The sequence below is a fragment of the Eleginops maclovinus genome, chromosome 2 (assembly GCF_036324505.1).
Source record: "Eleginops maclovinus isolate JMC-PN-2008 ecotype Puerto Natales chromosome 2, JC_Emac_rtc_rv5, whole genome shotgun sequence".
Classification (NCBI taxonomy): Eukaryota; Metazoa; Chordata; class Actinopteri; order Perciformes; family Eleginopidae; genus Eleginops; species Eleginops maclovinus.
In genome coordinates this window covers 4,627,893-4,653,512 of record NC_086350.1, presented here as the reverse complement: position 1 = coordinate 4,653,512, position 25,620 = coordinate 4,627,893, and the positions used below count along the sequence as shown (strand labels likewise).

Genomic DNA, 25,620 nt, shown 5'->3' with positions numbered 1-25,620 from the left:
ATCCTCGCAGTTCACAGTTTACTACTGCACTACACTGCTGGGCCTCTCAGGCCTCTAATGAACGTAAGCTGTACGTGTGTGTGAGTGTCTGTATCCACTGCAGAAACAATGCTGTGTGTAGTGCGGCTGTGACTGTCTGACCCAGTTCCAAACAAACCCCATCACCCTCCCACTCCGTGATGGAGGATCTCCATCTGTAGACACACGCTCAGCTAAATAAGGCTCCTTCTCTAAAGTGGAGGCGGGGAATAGAGCGGAAAGCTTCATGACAATCTACCCTCTCTCCAGCAGAAGCAGGAAATATCATACCTTTTCATATCAGACAAAAATAATGATTATGATGAAACTCCAGAGAACTTATCTCAGCTGTTTGGTCCCTTTAAATATTCAAAAAGTTACAATTAAGTTTACAGTTTTCTAGACTCAACACTAAGCTGGCTAACGTGTACGAACGCTCTACAACGGCCCAAACACGCTGTAGTTTCAAAAACGATGAATGAAGAAACATCTTAACCAGCTTGACGAAACATGCGCAGTGTTTACTAAAAGCGCTGCAAGAAGCTCAAAACACAACTGAAACGGGGACAATAAAAGTGGTGCACGCTGCTGGGACCGAGCGCTTGTCAACTTCCAGGGATTATAACATTTGTCAACTGTCACTGTTTTTAGAAGTGACCTAAAATCTACGTTTTATTGGCTAATTTGATCACATGACTCCTTCCGAAATGATTTCTGTTCTGCTGTAAGCTAGTCATTTCAAATATAGTGACAAAACACTTACAATTATGAAGCAGGCCCACTCTAACAACAGTGACAGTAACTTCCTGTTGGACCGTTGAATAACTCCCCCTTCCACTAGTTGGTTTGAAACAGCACCATATGTGGCGACCGTCCGAACCAACGCGCAACTGGAGTGGAAATGGGTTGTCAGATGGTTTGGAATTGGCCCTGTGTGTGTACGTATGTGTGTGTACGTATGTGTGTGTACGTATGTGTGTGTAAGTATGTGTGTGCGAGCGCATTTAAGCTTGTGCATGTCCCTCCAGTACTACGTGTAGGGGTGCATGTGTCTAGTCTGTATGTGAGAGCGTGTACAGGTGTTTAGAGCGTTTCGTCCTAGAAAGAGCATCCCATTGCTTCCAGCACCGCATTCATGGCTTGAATGGCATCAAACGTCTTCTATCCACGTGACCTTTGACCCCCCCCCCCTTTTCCCATGTGGTGATGTTGACGATGCTGTTGAAAAGTGGGCATGGGATGGCTCGGCAGTGCATGTGTTGTGGCTGTGGCCCGGTGGTTGAAAAGCCAGCTGCTTCTACCATCGTCTCTGAAACGCTGCACGACACCAACACAGAGCGCCACTGTGTTATGTCTCTATTTTACTACAAAAAAACCAGCACATGTAGACCTAAACTAATAATTTACAAGCACTAACAGAAGCTTTTAACAGTAACATGTGCTGTAGATGAATGTTGTTTGGTTTTCCAGGAGGTTATTATAGTTCTTTAAAGCTGTAAGTAGCCAAAACTTAAAGTGAGCAACTGACCTTCGACAGTGTTTCCTGTTCTTTTGTGTACGAAGTGGACATAATAAACTGTATAGAGGTTTATATGGATAGGTCAATTTGTGCAGGGCTTCAAAGTGTCCATAGCCACTGTGTCCTCCATGGCAAGAGCTGACTTTATGTGCAGAAAATCACTCATACTGTCACACACGAGGCAAAGAGAATGTGTCTCCGATAGTCTGTCTCGGCCTCGTGATACTGTAGTTCGTAGCCTGTCTCTGTGTTCTGTATCTCCTTTATTTCAGCGCCATTGTTCCACGGTTCAGTCACTTTCTGTGACCGTATGACTGACATCTTGAAATGCCCTTTTTCTCCTGCAATTTCTAGGTAGCTGGAAGTCAGAAGGAGTTAGGGAAACCTGTGAAGGTTGCAGAAAGTGACGTGGATGTAAGTAATACAGAGGTCTTTCATTTCGGACACTTTCGATTGGTTTTTAATTTGATTCCTGCTTTTTGTCTGTTAGATATTTAAAGAATGTTCACTAAATTAAAATGTGGTGAAAGTGATGCCATTGAACACGAAATTGGGGACATTTTGTACGTTTTTAACAACAATACTCACATCATACTCTACCTACTTGAATGAATGAATATACAACTGTATTTGTACAATATTCACATGCAGTTTAATTGAGGACCTTTTTAATGTTTTTTGTTATTTTTGTTATTGTTACTTTACTTTACTGACTGAAAATGTTGAAAACAAATGTATCAAGCATTTTAATTAATTAAGTCTGTAGTTTATGCATAAGCTATCATTACAATAACAAACTACAGTACTGTAACCTTCAGTTTGGGTAGAGGGGCTGCACTGACTGCAATGGTTCAGTCAGGAGAAAAGTGAGAGGAATTAAGGCAAAACTAAATATGGTTGTTATGGAAAGACATGATAAACTAATACTCCTGGATTTAAGGGGCACTCTACAACTACTTCAGTTTGATAATCCAAAGAATTCCCTGCATTTTTTCAAACAGTCTAATTTCTCACTTAAAGTATTTCTCAGTAGATGCTTCGTACTCTGCTGCTTTTAAACAATTTATGAGAGCCTTGTCTGCGATGAATATTTGAGCGGATCCCACCACGACATCACCGTGGAGAAAACAACAGCATTAATAATTTATATGATGCATTACAACAACTAAATGTGTGTACGGAGAAGCACTTTGTTCACGTCAAGCGGTTCACTTACAGCAGAGTGTTTTACTGCAGGATGATAGAATGATCCAACCTGAGCCTGGACGCTTGCCTTGTTTCACGGAGGATTAATTAACAGGTTCAGAGTCCCCCGACACTTTAATTAAAAGAGTCAGGTGGGTCGCACGCACTTTGTCTAATGGGCTAAATCACAGTAATTACACCTGAACGTGACCAGGGCAGCAACGGTACTGTGCGTTAAAGGGGCCCTGTGTTTTTTTTTCTCCCTTTGCTGTTGTGTGTGTGATATAGGTTTGTGTGCATGTAAATGGTCTGCAAAGGCTAAGATTCCAAAGATCCTATCACATGGTCTCCACCCGTCCCATAAACGCCTCTATTGGACTCCTTTTGTTTACTTCCGTATCATAATGACATCACTATGTAACACCCGCGTTTCTATTGGCTAGCACTCCATCACATTGTACATGATAGGCTGAGGGGAGGGACAGCTCTAAGCGGTTGCCCAATCACAACAGAGCCGGCCAGCTAACCAATCAGAGCAGACTGGGCTCTGGTTTCAGACAGAGGGTGAAAAGAGGTGCTGCAGCACAGGCAGTCTGAGAAAAATAAAGAGCTTTTTGAACATTAAAGCCTGGAGACATGTCCCAGGAGAGACACTACATACAGATATGAACCTGAAAATCAGCAAACATTTACAGTAAGATGTACAAACCTGCATGCAGTGAAAGGTTTTTTTCTGTATCCTGATTCTTAATACATGCACATATAAATGAACAAAATATTCACTTACACACACACACACACACACACACACACACACACACACACACACACACACACACACACACACACACACACACACACTTTCTAGTAAAAATATTTATGTATCAACAGCTGCAGGAGAATTTGTCATTAAGGAAATGGGCTTGATTACCAGAGGTCAACAGACGACAGAACACTAATTCCAGTTCCTAAAGAAATGCTTTAATGTGTGTACAGTCCCTACAATACTCCCCCCTTCTGAGTGCTCACTCCGCTCTGTGTCTCCCCCTGCAGGTGAAGCTGAGTCGGTTGTGTGAGCAGGATAAGATCCTCAAAGATCTGGAGGCGAGGATCAGCTCACTGAAGGAGGATAAGGTATAAACAGTTGGTAGATAAGGCGTGCATCTTTTTATAGACCCCTTTAATCTCTTTATTATTAGTTTTATCTTGCTTTTTTTTGGCCTTACTGTTTGAATTTCTTCTGTATCGTCTCTTTAGGGTATTTAACGTTATATAAATCTCGTAGCATGTTTTTAAAGGAGCTAGATACATGCAATTATTATTAAGTATTCAGGCTGTCAAATCAGTCACACCATCTCTTTCTGAAACCCAAAGTCGTGAGTCAACAGACCAAATAATGTCAACATTTTAAAGAAATATTACAGGATGTTGCCACGTTCAAGGTACACGGTGCTTTCAATTGAGCTACAATGGAGTTTCAAAACAAAAGGAGGATTCAGGTATGACATAGTTTATAGTGGTGCACATCCAATTTCAACTTTAAAGGAAATTCAATTTAGGAAGAGGTGGGGGTATTGATGTTTTGGACGAAATATTTTTGATTTATTTTATTTACTATTACCAGACCTCTCCAAAAACACTACACTGAAGGCACTACAGTCACATCAGTTATTGGAGGGATGCTGAAGCCACTAAAACGTATATTAAACACAAGAAATATAGAGAACACGAGAAGGAAAACCGAGAATGTCCAGTAAAGTAAAACAAGCTCTTGTGGAAGTGTCTGATTGAGTGTAGAAACCTGCCGCCCTCTGGAGGCATTTCTGAAAAAGTGGACATTTCAGAGCAAACAGGCTGTAGCAGGTCTTTGCTCTCATGCTGTATGACTCCTCAACCCTACAGGATAAGTTGGAGAGTGTACTGGACGTGTCCCACCAGCAGATGGAGCTGTACCAGGATCAGCCGGCCCACGCTCAGAAGATCGCCTACCAGCAGAGGCTGCTGCAGGAGGACCTGGTGTCCATCCGGGCCGAGATATCACGCCTCTCCACGGTGTGTATGCCATCACAGGGTGCAGGATGTATTATTTTGGATGTACCAACTGCTAGCCTCTTCCATATTTCACCAGCCAGTCTTTGAATTCTGCACTCGCAGTATTAATAAGGATGTTTCTCTTACATTCAGATACATATCCAATGTATAAACAATGACACACGTCTGCAAAGTCTCATAATAGTATTTACTATATTACCCTTAAGTGTGCTTTAATAAGTGTGTGTGTGTGTGTCTCTGGATGCTTGTGTGTTTGAATCCATGCAGCTACTTGTACAGTTGTAGTATGCAGCTATTTATGGGAGAATGTGTGTGTGACTCTGAACTAGGGCTCGGTATTTAATATAAAATGACCCTTATAATGAAACCGATTCCAATAGAGTGCCTCATTTGACAGACATCAAGTGGATGAGAGAATCGCACGTCGCATTATATCAAAAAATAAAATAGTCCCAACATTAATTGATTGCTGGTGTCGTTTGACTGGAGAAGAATTGGTACTGGATTATTTTGGTATTGAGATCTGATACCCAGCCCTAGTGTCCAATGATGCCTGCACTTTAGTTTGTGATTTTAAAAATCTCAATTTCTTTACAATTTCTTTTGCAAACTGAGTACCTTGAGACTGTCCTGTATAATGTGTGTGTGTGTGTGTGTGTGTGTGTGTGTGTGTGTGTGTGTGTGTGTGTGTGTGTGTGTGTGTGTGTGTGTGTGTGTGTGTGTGTGTGTGTGTGTGTGTGTGTGTGTGTGTGTGTGTGTGTGTGTGTGTGTGTGTGTGTGTGTGTGTGTGTGTGTGTGTTGCAGGAGATGGCTCATGCCTGGGAGGAGTACAGCCGGCTGGAGAGGTCGATGGAGCAGCTGAGGACGGCGCTGCAGGCTCACATGAACCACAGCGCCACCCCTCAGGTGAGGCCCGGTACTGCAGCTCAGAGCAGCTTCACTGGTTCTTCATATCCAGCTGTTTTCATAAACTGGATAACATCAAGGTTATTTCTGGAGTTCGAACCGTCTGTATTTAATTTGTCCTCTTGTTTGTACGACCTTTTTTGCAAGTAAAATAACAATGGCTTTAAATGTGTGTGTGTGTGTGTGTGTGTGTGTGTGTGTGTGTGTGTGTGTGTGTGTGTGTGTGTGTGTGTGTGTGTGTGTGTGTGTGTGTGTATTTGCATCCTGCAGCAGGAGAAAGGGGAGATGAAGCGCGAGCTGTGGAGGATCGAGGACGTGATGGGAGGGCTGAGTGCCAGCAAAGCCAACTACAAGATCACCATCGACTCTGTCCAGAACCCAGGTCAGTTACATAGCAACCCTGTGGTTATTATCAGACACTGTGACTGCATTTGAAAAATTGGGATCAATAAAATATATATAATCTGTGTCATCATGTCTGTGCTTCTACTGTTTATTTGGTATAAAATTGGTCAAATGCTTCCTCTCTTTCTAAGTTAATGACCTTGATTTCTCCGTGTGTTCACCACCAGAGAGGAAATTAGTGCCTTCTGTGTCGGACCTGTCAGTGCCTTCTCTCAGCACCGAGGTCCAGCCTCCGCCTCGCAGCTCCGTCCCCAACATCCGCTCCCAAACGCTGCCTCACAGCACCGTGCCAAAGTGGGTGAGTGTCCCCCGTCTGCTCAGAAACACCACAGAGTTCACTTCACATGTGATGTATGGTACTACTTTATTTAGTATTTTAAGAAATGATATGGTTACAGGGCATTCACAACATTCAGTTACAACAACAAATATCTATAGCTATATTTATAGGATACAGTAAACAAACAACGGATGCATAATGAATCCTAAATAAAGAATATTAAGTGTAGTATTTAACCGGAGATTTATTAGTGATGTTTTCTGTTGGATGCCTCACTCATTTCCCCATCGAACGTCCAATATATTAACTTGATTTCTAATTATCATGGGGTTTCATTCTACATGTTTAATTTACAAGGTCCTTCCATGTATAGTTCATGAGGCTATCATCTTTGAACCAATTCCTTGTAGTTTATTTGATAATTGTACTCTTTTTTTTTTTGGTTGCAAGAAGAAGAATAAATGAATCTATCTTTTAAATTGTTATATTTACGTCTGGATTCAGTCAGCTTTTGTTCAGGAGATCTTAATTAGCTGTACTTCTTTTAAACACGGAATCCTTTTCCCTCCTGGTTGGTGTCCAGGCAGAGGACAGCGCCCCCCCCAGGCCCCCGCTGCCTCACCTCTACGACAGCGAGGAGACGCCCCCCGTGGTGCCGCCGCTCCCCAAAGAGGCCTCCGTCATCCGCCACATGTCGGTGCGAGGGCTGAAGCGCCAATCAGACGAGAGGAAGAGGGACCGGGAGAGCGGGCAGTACGTCACCAACGGAGACTGCAAGGTAATCTGGCCTTTGGGTACTTCAGGAAACCTCCCTTCTATTGTCTTTGATAGAGTAGTTAAATACCATTTAACCACTATCCACACTATTAAATAAACTATAACACAGGACATCTACATACATTATAACGTGTGCAAAAAGTAATGTGGTTGTATAAAAAAATGAAATCCAATAATGTCTAATTTGAGGACACTTTGTGTAAATGATTCAGGAGTTATTGAATTAATATTAGCAGGAATGAAGAACGAGGCTTGTTTGGATGTTTATTTAATTGTTGTACATTCTGTCTTTCTGTTTAACCTTTCCTGGTTTCAGACTGACATGCGCTCGTACCTGAGTGAACCGGAGCTGCCAGCACTGAGCCACAGCACCGTTACTGAAATGGACTACCACTATTTCCAGAGCAAAGGTGTCTGAAATGCTAAAATACATTCAACAGAAAATAGAGACATTTATTGACCCTCTTTATTAGTATAATACAAGTAGGTATAGTAGATCTACATGTGGTTATTCTCATATTTTTCTCCTGGAAACAAACTGGGGTTTGTTGTACAGGAAAGAAATATGAGAAATAAATTATTAGCAAGCTTTAATTAAATTGATTGAAACTTTGAATAAGCACAAACGGGTGTATTTGTGTTCAGAAAGACACATATTTTCATTAGAAATCTCTTCAGAATGAGGATATATCAGTTAAAATGTGAAAAATGTTGCTTATCTCGCTAATAAATCATCTCTCAGTACTTTAGTAGTGACCCACAAGAGCAAAATGATTGTTTGGCCTTGGGGCTTCTCTTGTGAGGATCTTAATTTAGCATTTCCTCGCTGTGTTGACATTGTTTGACTTATTTCTTTACTTTACAAATGGAACTAACCTGTGTTGCTTCCTGTTTTGTTATAAACTAGGTCTGTCAGGCCCCTCATCTCGACTGAACCAGTCCAACTCTATCGCGTCCTATGTCACCCTGAGGAGGGGTCCCGGGGGCTCTGCAGCCAGGGTGAGTCCAGAAAGCTGGAACTGCAGATATGTGTTATTCGCCCGGAGTAATCCATTCCTTCTGAACTAACCCCACCAAACATCTGTTCCCTTTTCTCATTCACACCCTCTGGTCCTTGTTCCAATCCTCCCTGTATTGTTCCTTCTTCTCTCCCTCCCCAGGAGCGACCTAAGAGTGCCTTGGAGCTCCTGTCGTCTCCTCCGGACGTCCTGCAGCTGTCGAGCGCTCAGCCTCGGGGCCGGATGACCGCGGAGGAGCAGCTGCAGCGGATGAAGCGCCACCAGAAGGCGCTGGTTCGCGAGCGCAAGAGGAACCTGAGCCAGGGCGAGCGCTCCAACTCGACCGCCACCACCCAGCGCTCCTCCTCCTCCTCCAGGCTGCCCTCCAGCACCTCTGACCCGCCGGCCTCCGTACGTTACCCCCCACCCCCGCGAAGCAGCAGCAGACACAGGGAGCTCCACCTGCACCACCACTGCTGCTACGCCACCCTCCAGCCCCCTGGCACATAACAACCTTGCTGGGAATGCTAACACGCTAGCACTCTCTACTCTTTGTAACCACTGGTTGTTAGCACTAACACGCTAAAGGGCGAGCTAGCTTGGTGAATGCTTTAAGAACAATGGGAGACAAAATGAGCACACAGGGATTTGACGGGAATACTTGGCTAGTTTCGGACTGGGACTGTCGCTCCCTGTTTATTTTTTTAAAGGGTTCAGGGGTCGCCCTACTGCCCCACGGTGGGACCTCACTGACACAATTTTGAATGTAAATCCACTGAGAAAAAAGGAGGGGAATTGAAGGCATCGCACTGCCTCCCCTTCTCTGTTTCAATCACCAGAAAGTAGAAAGAAGAGCCCATTTATGTACATCTACATACCGTGTACACTTTTATTTATTTACCGAGGGATATTTTCAGTATACAGTTGTACAGTTATATTTTGTAGAGATTTGGTATATAGAGCATATAGAAGAGTGGGGGGGGGGGGGTAATGTTGGGGAAAATAATCAGGTTGATGAAATGAAGAAAGGGGCGATGCTATAGTGGCACAAATCATGATTACACCTCCCTGCTTTCTTTTCTTCGAATGAAATCCAAGTGCCTTGTTTTGCCGATGATGTTTTTTGCCTTTGTCCCAAATTTACCTCCTTAATCAACATTTTAACTAATCATGGTTTGTTTGAAAGAGCACTTCAGAATCATAGAAACGATGCAAAGAGCTATAGCTTTAAGAGTGCAGTCAGGAAGATGTGCTGGTTTTTAACCAATAGAGGAATACTTTGACATTTAAACTAAATCTAGTTTCAGTATGGGATGCTAACATGCTAACAATGCTAACAATGCCTGAGTGAAAAGGTGATAATCCAAAATGTCAAAGTCTTCCATTGAGATAACATGAGACATAACCGATTGTTTTTATGATTACAGACTAACACCAGACTGCTGTGATTTCTGCCAGCTAACAGACTACATTTCCCATGAATCATTGAGTACAGTTGTCGGTGTAACAGTGAGCAATACATAGTCTCTGCTATCTATTTTCAGTGCATATATCCATAAAGCATATTTTATTTTCTCTACTCCACCAGCATAAAACGTGTTTACACCATTTTATATTTGAATTAACGTACTCATTAATGCAGCCTTTTCTTCTTGTACAGATTACAAGGTTATTTTTTATCCTTTGACAGTGGTTGGTTATTAACATTGCCACGATTTAAAAGTTGGGAAGAGAATAATATATATATATATATATATATACTCATATGTGAGTATTTTTAAGTGGCCTATGCTGTGCTGTTTTATGCATCATAAATATACAGGACAGGTTGAAGCAACAGGGCTGAAACGCAATAAAGAGATAATAATAAATATGGACAAGGAGTGGACAACTTTACATGGGAAATTAGGGGGGAAAGTGGGAATATTTGATTTAGGGTGATTCTTTTCCTATTTTATGTCATTATTTTGGATCATTTGGATACAAAAACGTGGGAAAAAAACGTATAATTGACCAAATATCCAATTAAGTTCCGTAAATGAGTTGTTTTATGAGAGATAAAAGTTCTGGATGGCGCTCCACTCCTTGTTTTCCCCACATCTTGAGAGCTTTTCTGCCACATTGCTTTTACCCTTCCACAGCTACATACAATATATCAGATCAAAGATTTAAAAATATAGATCCAGGAGGTTTGCTCAGTTGAAGAGTATAGAAATATAGTCCTTAGAGAAGTGAACTGCTAATCACCACCTAATTCTGTGTTATCGAGAAGTAACGCACAACTCTTCCCTTTTCTATCATGTAGAGATTTGCACTCGACAATAAAGAGTTCCTTGCTTCTTGAACCTCCTCTGGGCTGCCTTCTTCCTGATCTGTCTGGGGTTTTTCCTGATGAATCTGTTCTTGCATGGTGTCTCTCTCTCTCTTTCTCTCTCTCTGTCCTCCTGTGTGTGTGTGTGTGATCCATTCTCCTGAGCACAACAAGGCATGGGATGCAGTGTGTCTCAGAGCATGTGAACACAGCAGCAGATCTGCAGGCTACTGGAGCGGGCAGGATGCATGGCTTTGATGCTCCTTTGATGATCACTCACAAGTACCCCTCAATACACACACACACACACACACACACACACACACACACACACACACAAACTTAAATGTTGTCAGTAAATCAGAGTATTTTTGTAGATGCAGAAGTTGAGTCTGGATAGGAGAGAAGGGATGTGTTTGATTAAAATCAGACTCATTATCTGCCTGGGTTTTTCTCTGGTGTAGTGATTCTTAAAATGGCACTGTCTAATTCCTGGAGTAAAATAAAGGTTTCTCCCCCTCTATCTGAAGCACAACTCACTGCAGATGTTACATATTTTTTACACCAAATTATATTATAGGAATTATTCTTCAGTTTACAACCGTGCTAATGCTAATGCTAGTTTTGACTTATCCCTATTAACTCCTCTCCTTTCACACAAAGTGTCACTCCCCTTTTTTGCCATTTTTATTGCCCTACCTGACACAGCTTCATGTTGCGTTGTCTTTTATTTAACTTTAATGAAGAATATACAACTGTTTTAAGTATTTTTTATAATCCTTTACTGATCGATAAAACTACCAAGGCTGCAACTATGGAGATTTTGAATTATTAACTATCGAAAAACCAAAGATATAATGTTAAATAGCAAATAAAGCATGGGATAACCAGCACATGTTTGAGATTTAGCATCTGAAGTAGGCATATCTCAGTGTTCTGCTAACCAAATAATTATAAAAAAGGTTGTAAATCAATTTCACACAAGTTCAATATTTGATTAACTGACCATGTATGATCTGAAAATATTAACTGTGCAAACTTTAAAGGATTGAATCAATAAAAGTAGATTTAATGTTGACACTGGGTGCTATAGAGCAGATATTTAAAGACATCTGTATGTAAAATATTACTGACTGGTAGGGGGATATTTTCTATATTGAAATCCTGTTAATCCGTGCCAATAATAAACAGCTCTAAGTCATTTTTACGCCAACACCATTCAAACACCTGTCCAGAAAGAGAGGGTTTGTGATTCATCAAAATGTCCTTATAAGAGTTTAATAATGACTCCTGCTGTTTCCAGGTGTTTGACTGGAAGGAGGAGCGACTGGCTGCAGAGGGTCAGAGCGATGAAGGGTGGAGTCAGGTGAAGGAGAGAGGGAGGATCCAATCAGATGAGTGGGTGACGGCGACAGCCATACACATACGAGAGGTGGATGTGGAGCCTCAGGACTACGACCTGGATATCAGCCGAGAGGTACACACACTCACACAATCAGGACTAGAATGACGCCTTAACATCCATTCTCATCCAATATGTGAAGTTTAATTCTATTAGATATGTGTGAAAACGTCTTAATTGGCATATCAATTATAGGTTAAAGTGGGTTCTGTTAGGTCACAGTGACTTTAAACTTTGACAACCAAAATCCAATCCAAGTGGACATTTGTGTCACATTTAAAGAAATCCGTTCCTGGGATGGACAGACATTAATAACCCCGAAAAAACATCCTGCACAGCTGAGAGGCACATTAGCAGATGATAATCCTCTGACAGCTCCACTGCTCTGATTTGTCTGTTTGAATCGGCGCTTAATTCTCAGTTCGTCTTGGACACCCTCCATAAGTTTTCCTAGCATGAATAGTGAAAATGTGCTGAGCTCATGTTGGATATTAAGCAAGCAAAGAATTTGGATGACCATTTATATGTATTATATTTATTTAAATCATAAAAAGATCATGACATTAAATGAGTTGTCATCCTGAAAGTAGAAAGTCCACACACTGGGAAGCCTGTCAATCAAAAGGGTTTAAATGGTGTGAGTCATTGGCTTCGACAATCAGCAGCCCTGTTCAAATCTAACTTGTGGTAACTTCAGAATCGTGTGCTGGATAAAAGCATTCACATTTCACTGCACGAGAGTTTAATGAAGTGCTTTTGCAAACCATCAAACCTTGTCTAAATGAATTGTTGAAGTATTCTTCCCCATGAAAACTTTCCACTTGTGCTGGAATAGACTCATTTAAAAATAGTTGCGTCATCCCCACATATTGGGATTTTAAGACTGACGCCCTGTCATCTCCCCATGCAGCTGTGCAAACCACAGAAGGTTCCCATCCCAGAGCGCTACGTAGAGTCTGACCCCGACGAGCCTCTGAGTCCAGAGGAGCAGGAGGAGCGCTGCCGCCGGACCGAGCGCATCAAGAACCTGCTCGCAAAATCCAGGTACGCAGCCCTCACTCTGGGTTAATCACGTTTTATTTCAAGTAAATCCAGGGAAGATGTTCAAGGGGGATTATGATTTTAGTGAAATGCACTGACATACAGTGGGGCAAAAAAGTATTTAGTCAGCCACCAATTGTGCAAGTTCTCCCATTTAAAAAGATGAGAGAGGCCTGTAATTTTTATCATAGGTAAACCTCAACTATGAGAGACAAAATGAGAAAAAAAAATCCAGAAAATCACATTGTAGGATTTTTAAAGAATTTATTTTCAGATTATTGTGGAAAATAAGTATTTGGTCAATAACAAAAGTTCATCTCAATACTTTGTTATATACCCTTTGTTGGCAATGACAGAGGTCAAACGTTTTCTGTAAGTCTTCACAAGGTTTTCACACACTGTTGCTGGTATTTTGGCCCATTCCTCCATGCAGATCTCCTCTAAAGCAGTGATGTTTTGGGGCTGTCGCTGGGCAACACGGACTTTCAACTCCCTCCAAAGATTTTCTATGGGGTTGAGATCTGGAGACTGGCTAGGCCACTCCAGGACCTTGAAATGCTTCTTACGAAGCCACTCCTTCGTTGCCCTGGCGGTGTGTTTGGGATCATTGTCATGCTGAAAGACCCAGCCACGCCTCATCTTCAGTGCCCTTGCTGATGGAAGGAGGTTTTCACTCAAAATCTCACGATACATGGCCCCATTCATTCTTTCCTTTACACGGATCAGTCGTCCTGGTCCCTTTGCAGAAAAACAGCCCCAAAGCATGGTGTTTCCACCCCCATGCTTCAGGTAGTAGGTATGGTGTTCTTTGGATGCAACTCTGCATTCTTTCTCCTCCAAACACGACGAGTTGAGTTTTTACCAAAAAGTTCTATTTTGGTTTCATCTGACCATATGACATTCTCCCAATCCTCTTCTGGATCATCCAAATGCCCTCTAGCAAACTTCAGACGGGCCTGGACATGTACTGGCTTAAGCAGGGGGACACGTCTGGAACTGCAGGATTTAAGTCCCTGGCGGCGTAGTGTGTTACTGATGGTAGCCTCTGTTACTTTGGTCCCAGCTCTCTGCAGGTCATTCACTAGGTCCCCCCGTGTGGTTCTGGGATTTTTGCTCACCGTTCTTGTGATCATTTTGACCCCACGGGGTGAGATCTTGCGTGGAGCCCCAGATGGAGGGAGATTAGCAGTGGTCTTGTATGTCTTCCATTTTCTAATAATTGCTCCCACAGTTGATTTCTTCACACCAAGCTGCTTACCTATTGCAGATTCAGTTTTCCCAGCCTGGTGCAGGTCTACAATTTTGTCTCTGGTCTCCTTTGACAGCTCTTTGGTCTTGGCCATAGTGGAGTTTGGAGTATGACTGTTTGAGGTTGTGGACAGGTGTCTTTTATACTGATAACGAGTTCAAAAAGGTGTCATTAATACAGGTAACGAGTGGAGGACAGAGGAGCCTCTTAAAGAAGAAGTTACAGGTCTGTGAGAGCCAGAAATCTTGCTTGTTTGTAGGTGACCAAATACTTATTTTACCGAGGAATTTACCAATGAATTCAATAAAAATCCTACAATGTGATTTCCTGGATTTTGTTTTCTCATTCTGTCTCTCATAGTTGAAGTGTACCTATGATAAAAATTACAGGCCTCTCTCATCTTTTTAAATGGGAGAACTTGCACAATTGGTGGCTGACTAAATACTTTTTTGCCCCACTGTACATACAGTGAGTGTGTTATTTATGAGGGAGTGTTTGTATTCTCTCAACAGTTATCAGAACATGCAGCCGTCCGCTCCGCTGGACTTTGGTGAGCTGGATGCAGTGCTGCAGCAGCAGGAGAGGATCATGAGTGTGTCGCACGCACTGGCCTCCGAGGCCTCGCGCAAGAGCAAACTGGTAGCAGGTTAGTGAACCAACATCCTTATTTACATACCGTCATGCTTCCCCGAGCATCAACCATCACAGCTCCGGTACAAACGCCATGTAAGCCTTTATATACTCCTATTACAATAATGCAAGTCAGACCAGGTTCATACCACTGTGCAGAACCTCAAATCACTTCTCATAAAGAAACACACACACACACACACACACACACACACACACACACACACACACACACACACACACACACACACACACACACACACACACACACACACACACACACACACCTTAGTGTCTCAGACAGACAACATGTGGTTTGTCCCTGGTGTGCAGGCGCCGAGTGGCTGGACAGCTGGTGAGCATGTCTCCAGGTACCTGCCATTTCCCTTTTGGGTGGTGGGTGTGTATGTGTGTGTGTGTGTGTGTGTGTGTGTGTGTGTGTCGTGATTGGTCAGGAATGTGCACAGACTGACCAGAACACTTGAAATCTGCAAATATCTGCTTAACACACAACTTTCTAATCAGATACTTTGGTTAACTTTTTAAGGTATGGTTTAGAAAGTCCCTGAAGCATCTGTGCACAGTCCTGGCTTCTTTATTTTGGGTGATATTTTAGCCGAAGAGCTACAGGATTGTTCAGGAGCTGCTTAAGTGAAATGTGGTGGCCTTGTGTGTGCGCAAGTGGTGTTATGTTGCTTGTGTGTTTTTAAATTAAATACATTTTAAAAAACTTCTGCAGGACCAAAGACATCAATGCACTGTTGTTTGTGTGGCCCCTTTTATTTCTCAAGTGTTGCAAAGCAGTCTGTATCACATAAATCAACACTAGAAGAACTAGAAGAAGAGACGCTTTCTCCTTGTGAAAACATTACAAGTGCTTTTGCAAATGAAATGTTTAATTTGTAACATATTCTATAGACATTTGCACCTTTAATGACGAACAAACAGTTAAGTCTTCTGTGTTTTCTCCTCAGCCAAAGCCTCTGCAGAGCACTGACCTGCAGGACGACAGAAGAGGTGCTCCATGAAGAGGGAGGATCTAATCCACTTTCAGCAGTTGCCGACTAACTTGCAACAAATCTCTTTTTTATGAGTGAGAACAAGACACATTTCTTTAGAGTTGAATCAATTCTTGCTTGTGCACAATTAAGCAATAATAATTTATAACACGAGTGAATTTCTTCTTTTTTAAATCTGCACTTATCCCTTTTGCTGTTTCTATTTTACTGGGTGAATAAAAGCCAACATGCTCACACTACAGTAGTACCGGTTTTACATCTTTTATTTATTAAATCGTTTGGCTTAACATTTTTAGCTCAATTTCTGCTGAATATTTTCTATATAACAATCACAGTCATCAATTTAAGTGCCTTAAAATATCTGATTAATAATTGAAACAGTCAAGGAAAGTTAATAAATTACATAAAACAACTGCTGTGCATTTCCTTGATTTGTTGTTTTACACCCATTTCTTATTATGCTCAAAGGTAGATTTCATAAGCTAAATAAACAAGACCCCTAATGAAGAGGATATTACCGACTTGGTAGAGACCTGTCACTGACCAGGTCGATGCCACAAAGGCTTTTTCATTTGTTGTACTCTAAATGGGATCATGATTTTAAAGAATCTGTATTTGAAACAGAATTGCAAGTTTGTCTCATCTACTGTCCCTCTATCCCACTGGAGTTATTGTTGCCAAAACCAGAGTAGCACCCTCCTGGCAGCTGAAATGGTAGCCATGCTCCAGCCATGCTCAAAATGACGTAATGTGACAAATACATCAGTGACTTAATTTGCCATGCTATATACATTATGTACATTTCAACACAATGGATCTATGCAGGATGTATGCGACCCATTATGTTTGCATATCGTTTTCAGCCTTGGTTTTTTTTTCACATGCACACGTTTCATGAACATGTGAACAATACATTGAATATTTAGGGATGTTTAAGTGTACTCTGGCTGGCACAGAAGCAATGACGAATCTGCAAACCCCAGCCTGAATCCTGGATACAGTGGCTCAGAAAACTCAGCGTTGAACGTGTGCAGATGTGTCATGGCATTTGGTGATACAGTGTAGAACGACAGCGTGCCAGCTGACCAGTCTAAGAACACCTCAATCGTTTTGGAGTTGAAGTAGGGAACTGATATGTAGCGCAGACTCCAGGACTTATCATTGTAGCCAAGGACACATTTGTTTCCTTTTGCTTTCCTGCTGACTCCTTTATAAGCCACTCCAATACCATTCCATTCCCCAGTCCACTCTACCTCCCAGTAGTGACAAGCACGCAGACCCTTATTTACTGAGAACTTGCCCCCAGTCTGAGAATCTTTCTGGCCTGTCAGGATATGGCTGAGCTGTTTCCATTCGTGTCATTTTTTTGTGAGTGAGTGGGCAGTATTCAGATCCATAGTGAGCTCACATACATCTAATGAAAAACAAAAAAGGGAAAAACACATTCAGTATATCTACTGTCCTTCAGCTCGTAAAACTACAGTGCTATAAGATATTGCACAATATTTAAATCAGATACAAAAAATAAAAACGTACATTTCTTCAGAGATGACTTTAAGTAGCATTTCGCATTGCCATTAAATCTAGAAAAAATATCAAGGTGATGATTTTTGTATGAGAAACCCAATAAATGAGTTTACTAAAGACAAATAGTTGAGACATTTGACCCATTTATACCTGATGGTGAGGTGCTTAATGTCATTCTGTAAACAGGACAAAAGCTCCACCCCCGTCTGTCCTGGATGATTGTAACTCAGATCAAGTTCCTTCAGATTAGATTAGATTCAACTTTATTGTCATTGTACAAGTACTAGGACAACGAAATGCAGTAGCTGGGGTTGATTTTAATAGCTGTAGCCTTTATAGCCACAGCCAATCTCTGTGATGTCACACAACCAAATATATTCATTGTAATCCATAGAATGCAAATCAACACTGTTTTCACCAGAAATAGAATACAACTGGCCATACTCAGCATTTTTCTAATTGATTGCAATAGCCAGCTCCAGCATTTCTTCACAAACCTCAGTTTTTCCAGCTGACATGTTGGACTTGCCAGTCCAGTAGACAACAGCTCTACTCCCGAGTCTTGCAGGTCATTGTCGCTCAGGTCCAACTCTTTCAGATACGAGTTGCTTAGAACATCTCCAAGTACTTTGCAGCATTTCTCTGTAAGGCTACATTCTTTTAGCCTTTGAAATGAGAAGCAATTTAATACATTTACTCAAAGAGTTTACATGCTACACCTTTATCACTGAAACATCAACAATCAAACTAATTACCTGCAAGTTCATACATTTTTAGATAAAAAGTATAAAAATATTGCATCACACGATAAAGGTGCATAGGATATGGTCATTCACTCACAACGCTACTCTGGACTCTTTGATGACTGGCAACAGCCTCAGGAGACCTTCCTCTGATCTCGAATATTTCCTCAAGTCAAACTCATCCAACTCTTCCTTTGAAGTCAGCAACACAAAGACCAGAGCAGACCACAGTGAAGGCGACAGTTCAATCTCTGACAAACAACCAGAGCACAGGTATTTCTGGATTTCCTCCAAGAGAGAATGATCATTCAGCTCATTGAGGCAGTGGAAGAGATTGATGCATCTTTCCTGGGAGAGATTGTGCCTGATCTTGTCCTTGATGTACAATTTTCTCATTTCTCTGAACTCCTCTCTATCGTGGTCAGAAGGCTCTTCAGCAACATCTGATTGGAGGTCTGCGAGAGGCCGAGAAGAAAACGCAGAAACAGATCAAGGTGTCCGTTCTCGCTGTGCAGGGCCTTATCCACTGCACTTTTGAGAAGGCTTGTTGCTTCACTAGGAGCCTCGTGGCCAATTAGGGTTTCCTGTGGCTCAAACAAGTTCTGATTGAAGCAGATGAATCTGTGGAAAATGAACATTGCTGAAAAAACTCTGATGCTGATGCACAAAGCAGTAGACCATCTCCTGATAAAATCCGTAGTCATTCTCAGAGATCTGTGTGAACACACCTGAATATATTGCAGCATCAGCAATGTTGATGTTGTACTCTTTCAGTTCATTCTCATAAAAGATCATGTTGCCTTTCATCAGGTGCTCAAAGGCCAGTTTTCCTAGTCTCAAGATCATCTCTTCATCCATTTTCCCTGGGCTGGTGGTTCCTCTTGTCCTGCTGTGTACTTTTGAGTTCTGATCAACGAGTTGTATAGAAGAAAGTGTGTGTACATTTGCGTCAGTGTTTTAGGCAGTTCTCCTAGTACACCACAATCCTGCTTTCTCCTCATTTCAGTTCCTTCTAAAATTCTGCAGAACGGTGGAGGATATCCAGCTGAAGACTGGTATGTGACACATGATATGGAGGCTCCTGGTTGACTTAATGTGTGAGATAACTTTACAGGCCATGTTTTGATCAGAGATTTTCTTCCTGAAGTATTCTTCCTTCTTGGGGTCGTTGAAGCCTCGTATCTCCGTCACTCGATCAACCAGAACGACTGGAATGCGATGTGCAGCTGCGGGTCTTGAGGTAATCCAGATGTGTGCCGATGGAAGCAGGTTCCCCTGGATGACATTTGTCAGTAGCTCATCCACTGAAGCTGGTGTCATGTCATAATAGCAGGGCTTGTTGTTGTCAAAATCCAGGGGAAGCCGGCACTCATCCAACCCATCAAATATCAGCATGAGCTTGTATTTGCCAAAATTTGAAATTCCTGATTCTTTGGCCTCTGAGACAAAGTAGTGAAGACACTGCATCAGTGTGAAAAGTCTGTCCTTCATCAGATTCAGCTCAGAAAAGGAAGATTAATGTGCAGTTGGATATCATGGTTAACTCTTCCCTCGGGCCATTCCAGATTCAACTTTTGCACAGAGATTGTTTTCCCAATGCCAGAGATTCCTTTTGTTAGCACTGTTCTGATAAATCTGTCCTGTTCGTGCAGAGGCTGAAAGATTTATTCACACTTGATTGGTTTGTCTTTTGTTGTTCGCCTCTGGTTTGCAGCCTCAATCAGCCTGACTTCATGCTCATTATTTACATTCCCACCGACTCCCTCTGTGATGTAGAGCTCAGTGTACAACTTGTTGAGAAGTGTCAGCGTCCCGTGCTGTGCCACTCCCTCATAAATGTATTCAAACTTTTTCAATTTGTGTCGGAGCTTGCGCTGACATCAAGCTCACCGTAGATGTCTGATTGTATAAAGATGAGAGTATAATGTTAGTGCATTGATATTTAGTGCTGAAATCTGTTGGCTACGAACAGAACAACAATTTTTCCTTTATTTCAGAAACTGGCATCAACTTATGTATTTGAAAAAACAACACTTCACATTCTTGGTACTTATGTTTCTCCAGTTTGTGAGCAAGTTCTTTCTGGCCCATTTCCTTTAACACGTGTAAGGTGATCTTCAGAACACCCTCACTGGCATCGTGGTCTGGCTTTATTTCTCCAGAAGTCATGGTGTCCTCATTCTGCATTTCACTCTCAGAAGTGGGCGATAGATGAGGAAAGAGCATCCTTTCATAGCTTTTAAGCTCTTGCAGGACAATGTTTATGATGTGTACGTCCACTGACTTGGGAGAAAGTAGAATGACTAAAACTTTTATGGAAAAGATTTACAGCCAAGATACATTGACGATATTTCTTTATCACCAAACATACCATTTCTACTTCATTAACGTGAAGATCTAAAGGGATAAACATGGCATGTGTATCCATCTCTGGACGGTCATGTTGGTTCCTTTGGATAAATAATGATTGTTATTTTAGAAAACAGACACTAGGTAGCGCATTTTGTCATGGTTTGTAATCGACAGCATTCAAAAAGTTCACAATGTGATTGTCGAGACGGAGAAGCGTTAGCAGAATAAGCCGTTATTTTCAAAACCAGAAACACTTTAACATCCAATTATGTAAACGAACCAGAATCACTGATCCACGGGGGACTGGGATTTTTCTTTTGTTGTAAGGGAGGGTGAATAGACAGGCAATAAAAACGAGCTTGAAAGATAAAGTGGGTATATACAGCTGTCGAAAAAATTAAGAGACCGCTCCAATGTTTCTTAAATCTTTATCTCTACATGTATGGCAGCCATTCCAGTGTCTGTTGATTTCCAACACAGAGAAAAATTGCCAGCAGTTTAGAGAAAAAATGTAACTCAAAAGACGTACCTATAAAAACAAGAGAAACTGAAAATGCAGACGTGGTCTCTTAATTTGTTCTGCGGCTGTTTATATTCAGAAGGTCAGAGTGAGATAAATAGTGTTTTTTCGGGCATTACTGTATGTTCTTGTAGAAACAACATATACAAGTATGAAGCTGAACATCAGAAACAATGTGTTCCTTAAAGCTCAGCATGCAGCGCAATGGGAATTGATGTGTCATTTGGACTGTTTAGTGTTGCTAAATCCAACCTAAATGAATAACCTTCATCATTAGGATATTTCACTTGGGACTAAAGTCTTGGACCTGCAGGCTGATGGTTTATTCCCCAGAGCCGCAACACCAAAAACACAGAAGTCATGACGAATCTTCATAGAGACGTTACTTTTCAAGGACAGGCAGGATAAGGCTTGCGGTTTCTTCAAAATGAAGTGAACAACTAAGCAAAGAAAAAGGACATTTCAGCTCAGAGTCCACTCCACAAAAGACACTGAAGTTTCTACTCTTGAAAAAAACATTGCATCTGTATCACTATAGTTATTGTTTCAGTCGACACTGTACCGATTCACTGACGTGACAATCTCCATAGCTACAGTTTACCCATTAATTCAGGTCAATTTAAATTAAAATAAATACTCAATCAAATAAAAGCAATGACACGTTTACCTCCCAGCATCTCCCTTGTTAAACTCATGATGAATATTCATGGAAGCATCACCTGTCATGGACATAGATGAGGTTTCATACGTCCAAATGAACCGTGCTAATGGAAAAAAAAGATGTAATGTATGTTGAATAGGTTATGTTGATGATTTAGGGGATTTCTCTAAGTAGAGCTTCCACAAATGAAGGTCGGGAATAGAATATGTACCCATCAGCCACTTCTTTGGTGAAGTCATGACGAATCTTCATGGAGTTATCACTTTTCATTGACAATCGGCCCATCAGGATACTTTTCAGTCTTCTCAGCAGTGTCCATGTTTGAAGTTAATCCCCTTAATGTTTCTTATAGAGACGTGTTGTATAGTGGTTAAACTTGGTTGTTCGTTTTGTAGCATACATTAGGGCAGGGTTTTTAGAAGCAGGACGGTTAAAACATTTCACAAATAAGTGTAGCAATGTAAACATTTAAATGCAACTCAAAAAATGTAAGAGGAAAATATCTTTTAATTCAATCATAAAGACATAAAACTACAATAAGTGTCAAGTTATATTAATGAGAAAACTATGTTGAGACAATAATACTAAACAAAATATTACTATTATTTGTATATTGTGTCTCTCCTGGGACATGTCTCCATGCTTTAATGTTCAGAAAGCTCTTTATTGTTCTCATACTGCCTGTGCTGCAGCACCTATTTTCTCCCTTGGTCTGAAACCAGAGCCCAGTCTGCTCTGATTGGTTAATCACTAAGAGATATCCTGACTCTTATCCTGTCACCTACAAAATGTTGGAACACTAGCCAATAGAAGCGCAAGTGTTACATAGTGATGTCCCTATGTTATGGAAGTAAACAAAGGAGTCAAATGGCTGCGCTTGAGGCAAGCAGAGAGCATTGTATTCTCTAGCCAGTTCACATTCTCCCTACTAGACAAAGATAAATGTCCTTAGAAAATTACTACAGTATGCATGACAAAAGCTCTGACCAATCAAATAAAGGTTTGCTCTTAATAACCAGGGTCAAAGCTGATTTCTGATATTGTAAAGGGTTGAAGACATTTGAGCTAAATCTACTGCATTTGTTTCTTGGTGAGAGCTTTCCTACACAAAACTATCAGTGATTGTTTAATGAAGAATGTCATACAGAGAAACAGCCACTACACAGTGAGGAAAAGCACGTTAGACCCAAACTTCCTTTTATTGGTTTTGAAACAAGAATTCACAAAATGTACAATGTGTATAGCAACTGTGTTTCATCCAACATAATTCATTGACTGTTTAAAATGACGCTACAGCCTGCTGACTTGATTCCTGACAGCAAACACTCCAGGAAGTCCCCCAATGAGAAGTACTTGTATAGAAAACTATTTTCTACACAGTAAAGCGGACTATAATCATGGGTGATCACATACAGTCAAACAAACGTCAAAATGTACAAATTTGAGATTACAAAAACAAATTCCTCCCTGCACCCCCATCCCCACCCCCCCACAGCCCTACGCTGACTTCACAACGGCCTCTTCGCAGCAGATTCCCGCTCTTCATCACTACTGTTTGAGTCGGACTCGGACTTATCCGAGGTCTCCGAGTTGGAATCGCTGCCTTGGTCCTTGGCGTCTGTGGGTTTCTCTGCACAAGTGGACTTCTCTGGCTCTGTTGCTTTTGTCTGACTGTCCACTGGGGGGTCGGGCAGTAACTCTGGCTCAGGCTGTATGGGAGAGATAACAGGATGGTTTAAAAACCAGTGCAGACCAATTAGAGTGAATACTTCCCCCATGAGTTAAATGAAGGTATACAGTATTTTGATTATGATTCGACAACTTTGAAAATGGTTTGGTGTTAGCTGACCAATTTGGACTTTTTTCAGAAATGTTCAGAATTTGGGTTGATCTTAATTTTCACCCCTTTTTTCTTTTAATGTCCGTTTCTTTAATAACTGTATTGCATTTTTATTTTAAAATTATTTTTTACACAGCTTCGATTTAAATCCAGATATATATTAAACATTTTGTTCTTTATGTTACATTACTTTGTGTATTTCCATACTGGTTAATGTGAGATTCTGCTACACAACCTTTCATTTGAATTCAGATGTATTGTAGATATTTTATAGTATTCTTCTTTTGCTACGTGTTTAAATAATATGTTTGATTATTATTGTAGCAGGTAAACCATACAAGGAACTAGGTGTACATGCTGCATACAGGGACACAGTTGCACACAGAAGATACGTTCAGAAATAGAACATTATTTACATTAGATCTGGATATACTAAAAACCTACGTAAAGTCTCTGCTGCAGAGTACTCAGTTTAGTTAAAGTGGATGAGAGGCAGCTTTGTGTTCAGATGTGGGGACTGTTGATACCGAGCTGACATAAATAACAGCAACATGTTATTTATTCTGTTTTACTGCTGGTTTCTTTCTTTTTATGTTACTGGCCCTCACCTCACTGAAACCCAGACCACAGTGTCTCCGGTTCCGGCCGGACAGCTTCCCATCCATGCCCTGCTGGTACTGCATCTCCAGCTGCTCGTTCATCCTTCTGTCTTCAAACCCTGCAGAGGAGACACCAGTCACAGCAGGCACACCCAGCCACTACAGGCCTATCCGTGCATGGATAGCTCTGTTTGGCCGATGTGTAGTGGGGAAGCCAGGTTAATTGCATTGGGCATCAGGATAAGGCAGCATGGGTAAGTGTCACAAGAACAGTCGTTTGGAGATCTCTTACATAATATAATAGCATTTTACAAACGTTAGATGAAGAAGCTTACCACTGCGGACATGGGACGTCGACTTGTGGTCGCCAATCACGAGTCTTCCGGTTGGTTCTTTCTAAAAAAACAAAGAACATAAACAAACCCATTTCAAATCAATCATCAGAACTACTCTCAAGATAATAAATGTATGACTAGCAAAACAAGCTTTTCTGGTTATCATTTTATGCTTTGGACTATAGGCCTACAATAAGGTGATCTTCCATAAACAAATCAAACCTTGCCGGCGCCCATCAAACGTAAAAACTTCTGCTTCCTTTCATCGCTTCCAAGGTCAGCGGATGCCCATGTAGATCCATCCTGCCAAGGCAAAACATTGTCATCATTTGGATTCATACACTCAACATGAGCAGACTTCAATCAAACACAAACTGCAAACACATGTTTTTTTTTACAAAGCAAAAAGGACTGTTTCTAAATAACAGGGGTAACTACTGTGCACAATTTGTTCAAGTATATAGTACACTTTGTTTCTGTCCCTTTAGATGTAGTAGTATATAAGAGGGATTACAATCCTTTTTGTATTTGATCCTGTATTTTTTTTTTATAGTGTGTAGTCTTCTGAATAAATGTCTATTCTACTGAGGATATGTATATTGTTTTAAAGCAAAGAAACAATACGTCCTGCATCCAAAATGTGGCTATATGATCCAACCAATAGGTTGGGAAAGGATATGTCAATCACAGTTTATTATGATTTGGACTCTCTTCATATCACACCTTGCACATACAAGCAGGTTATGTTGTTGGTCAGTAACCCTTGCTGGGTAAAGCACCTTCAGTCTGAAGACCCTTTACTTGCAACAGATGTCAAGTCAGCTTGATTTTATGTAATTTCAGACATTACGGCACAATGTAAAACAGGGTTTCTGCAAAATATTTACTAGTCAACCTAAATAGACGAATAAATGTTGTATGGGCTGCAAGAAAAATATTTGACGATAAAGCATTACAAGAATAGCGTTATCGAACCAGCTAACGTGATGCTAACCTTATCTCCACGTCTATTTGCTTTTATATTAGCGTTACATTCAAGATGTATTATTTGTACTCACGTCATTTGGAGAAGCTGGACGTTTTGTTCCGTGCCTGTCGTCTAGAGAACTCATTATGGACGTTTTATTTAGTAAATAAGTCAACGAATAACCATGCTACCTAGCAAAGGCTAGCTGGATTTGTCAACAACCCCCCTCGTGTCGTCACTTCCGGTTATTTCTTCTTCTTTGTTTTTATTGTAGTTGGTCAACT

At 41.2% G+C, this 25,620-nt stretch overlaps 2 protein-coding genes and 1 pseudogene across 8 annotated transcripts in view; 1 reads left to right on the top strand and 2 right to left on the bottom strand.

The window, feature by feature from the left end:
• plekha7a (pleckstrin homology domain containing, family A member 7a) overlaps positions 1–16,204 on the top strand; it is a 129,864-nt gene extending 113,660 nt beyond the window's left edge. For 5 of the 7 annotated variants that reach the window (XM_063907234.1, XM_063907216.1, XM_063907253.1 and 2 more), the window contains 15 exons: positions 1,892–1,951; positions 3,776–3,856; positions 4,625–4,774; positions 5,579–5,680; positions 5,951–6,062; positions 6,253–6,383; positions 6,949–7,143; positions 7,459–7,552; positions 8,050–8,141; positions 8,303–8,551; positions 11,755–11,928; positions 12,764–12,897; positions 14,656–14,789; positions 15,107–15,144; positions 15,748–16,204. In XM_063907234.1, coding sequence (XP_063763304.1) covers positions 1,892–1,951; positions 3,776–3,856; positions 4,625–4,774; positions 5,579–5,680; positions 5,951–6,062; positions 6,253–6,383; positions 6,949–7,143; positions 7,459–7,552; positions 8,050–8,141; positions 8,303–8,551; positions 11,755–11,928; positions 12,764–12,897; positions 14,656–14,789; positions 15,107–15,132 — 1,734 coding nt within the window. In that variant the 3' untranslated portion in view covers positions 15,133–15,144; positions 15,748–16,204. The remainder of the gene's footprint in view (positions 1–1,891; positions 1,952–3,775; positions 3,857–4,624; positions 4,775–5,578; positions 5,681–5,950; positions 6,063–6,252; positions 6,384–6,948; positions 7,144–7,458; positions 7,553–8,049; positions 8,142–8,302; positions 8,552–11,754; positions 11,929–12,763; positions 12,898–14,655; positions 14,790–15,106; positions 15,145–15,747) is intronic. The other 2 variants (XM_063907244.1, XM_063907224.1) reach the window with 2 other exon arrangements.
• Positions 16,205–17,196: 992 nt separating this feature from the next.
• Positions 17,197–20,200, bottom strand: LOC134879556 (NLR family CARD domain-containing protein 3-like; annotated as a pseudogene).
• A 2,575-nt stretch (positions 20,201–22,775) lies between these two features.
• On the bottom strand, positions 22,776–25,620 carry c2h11orf58 (chromosome 2 C11orf58 homolog). The gene is made up of 5 exons (XM_063899411.1): positions 25,428–25,620; positions 24,592–24,672; positions 24,370–24,430; positions 24,044–24,153; positions 22,776–23,304 (listed from the first exon to the last, which is right to left on the bottom strand). Exons 1-5 carry the CDS (start codon positions 25,479–25,481, stop codon positions 23,104–23,106), a joined length of 507 nt encoding a protein of 168 aa, XP_063755481.1. The 5' UTR covers positions 25,482–25,620; the 3' UTR covers positions 22,776–23,103.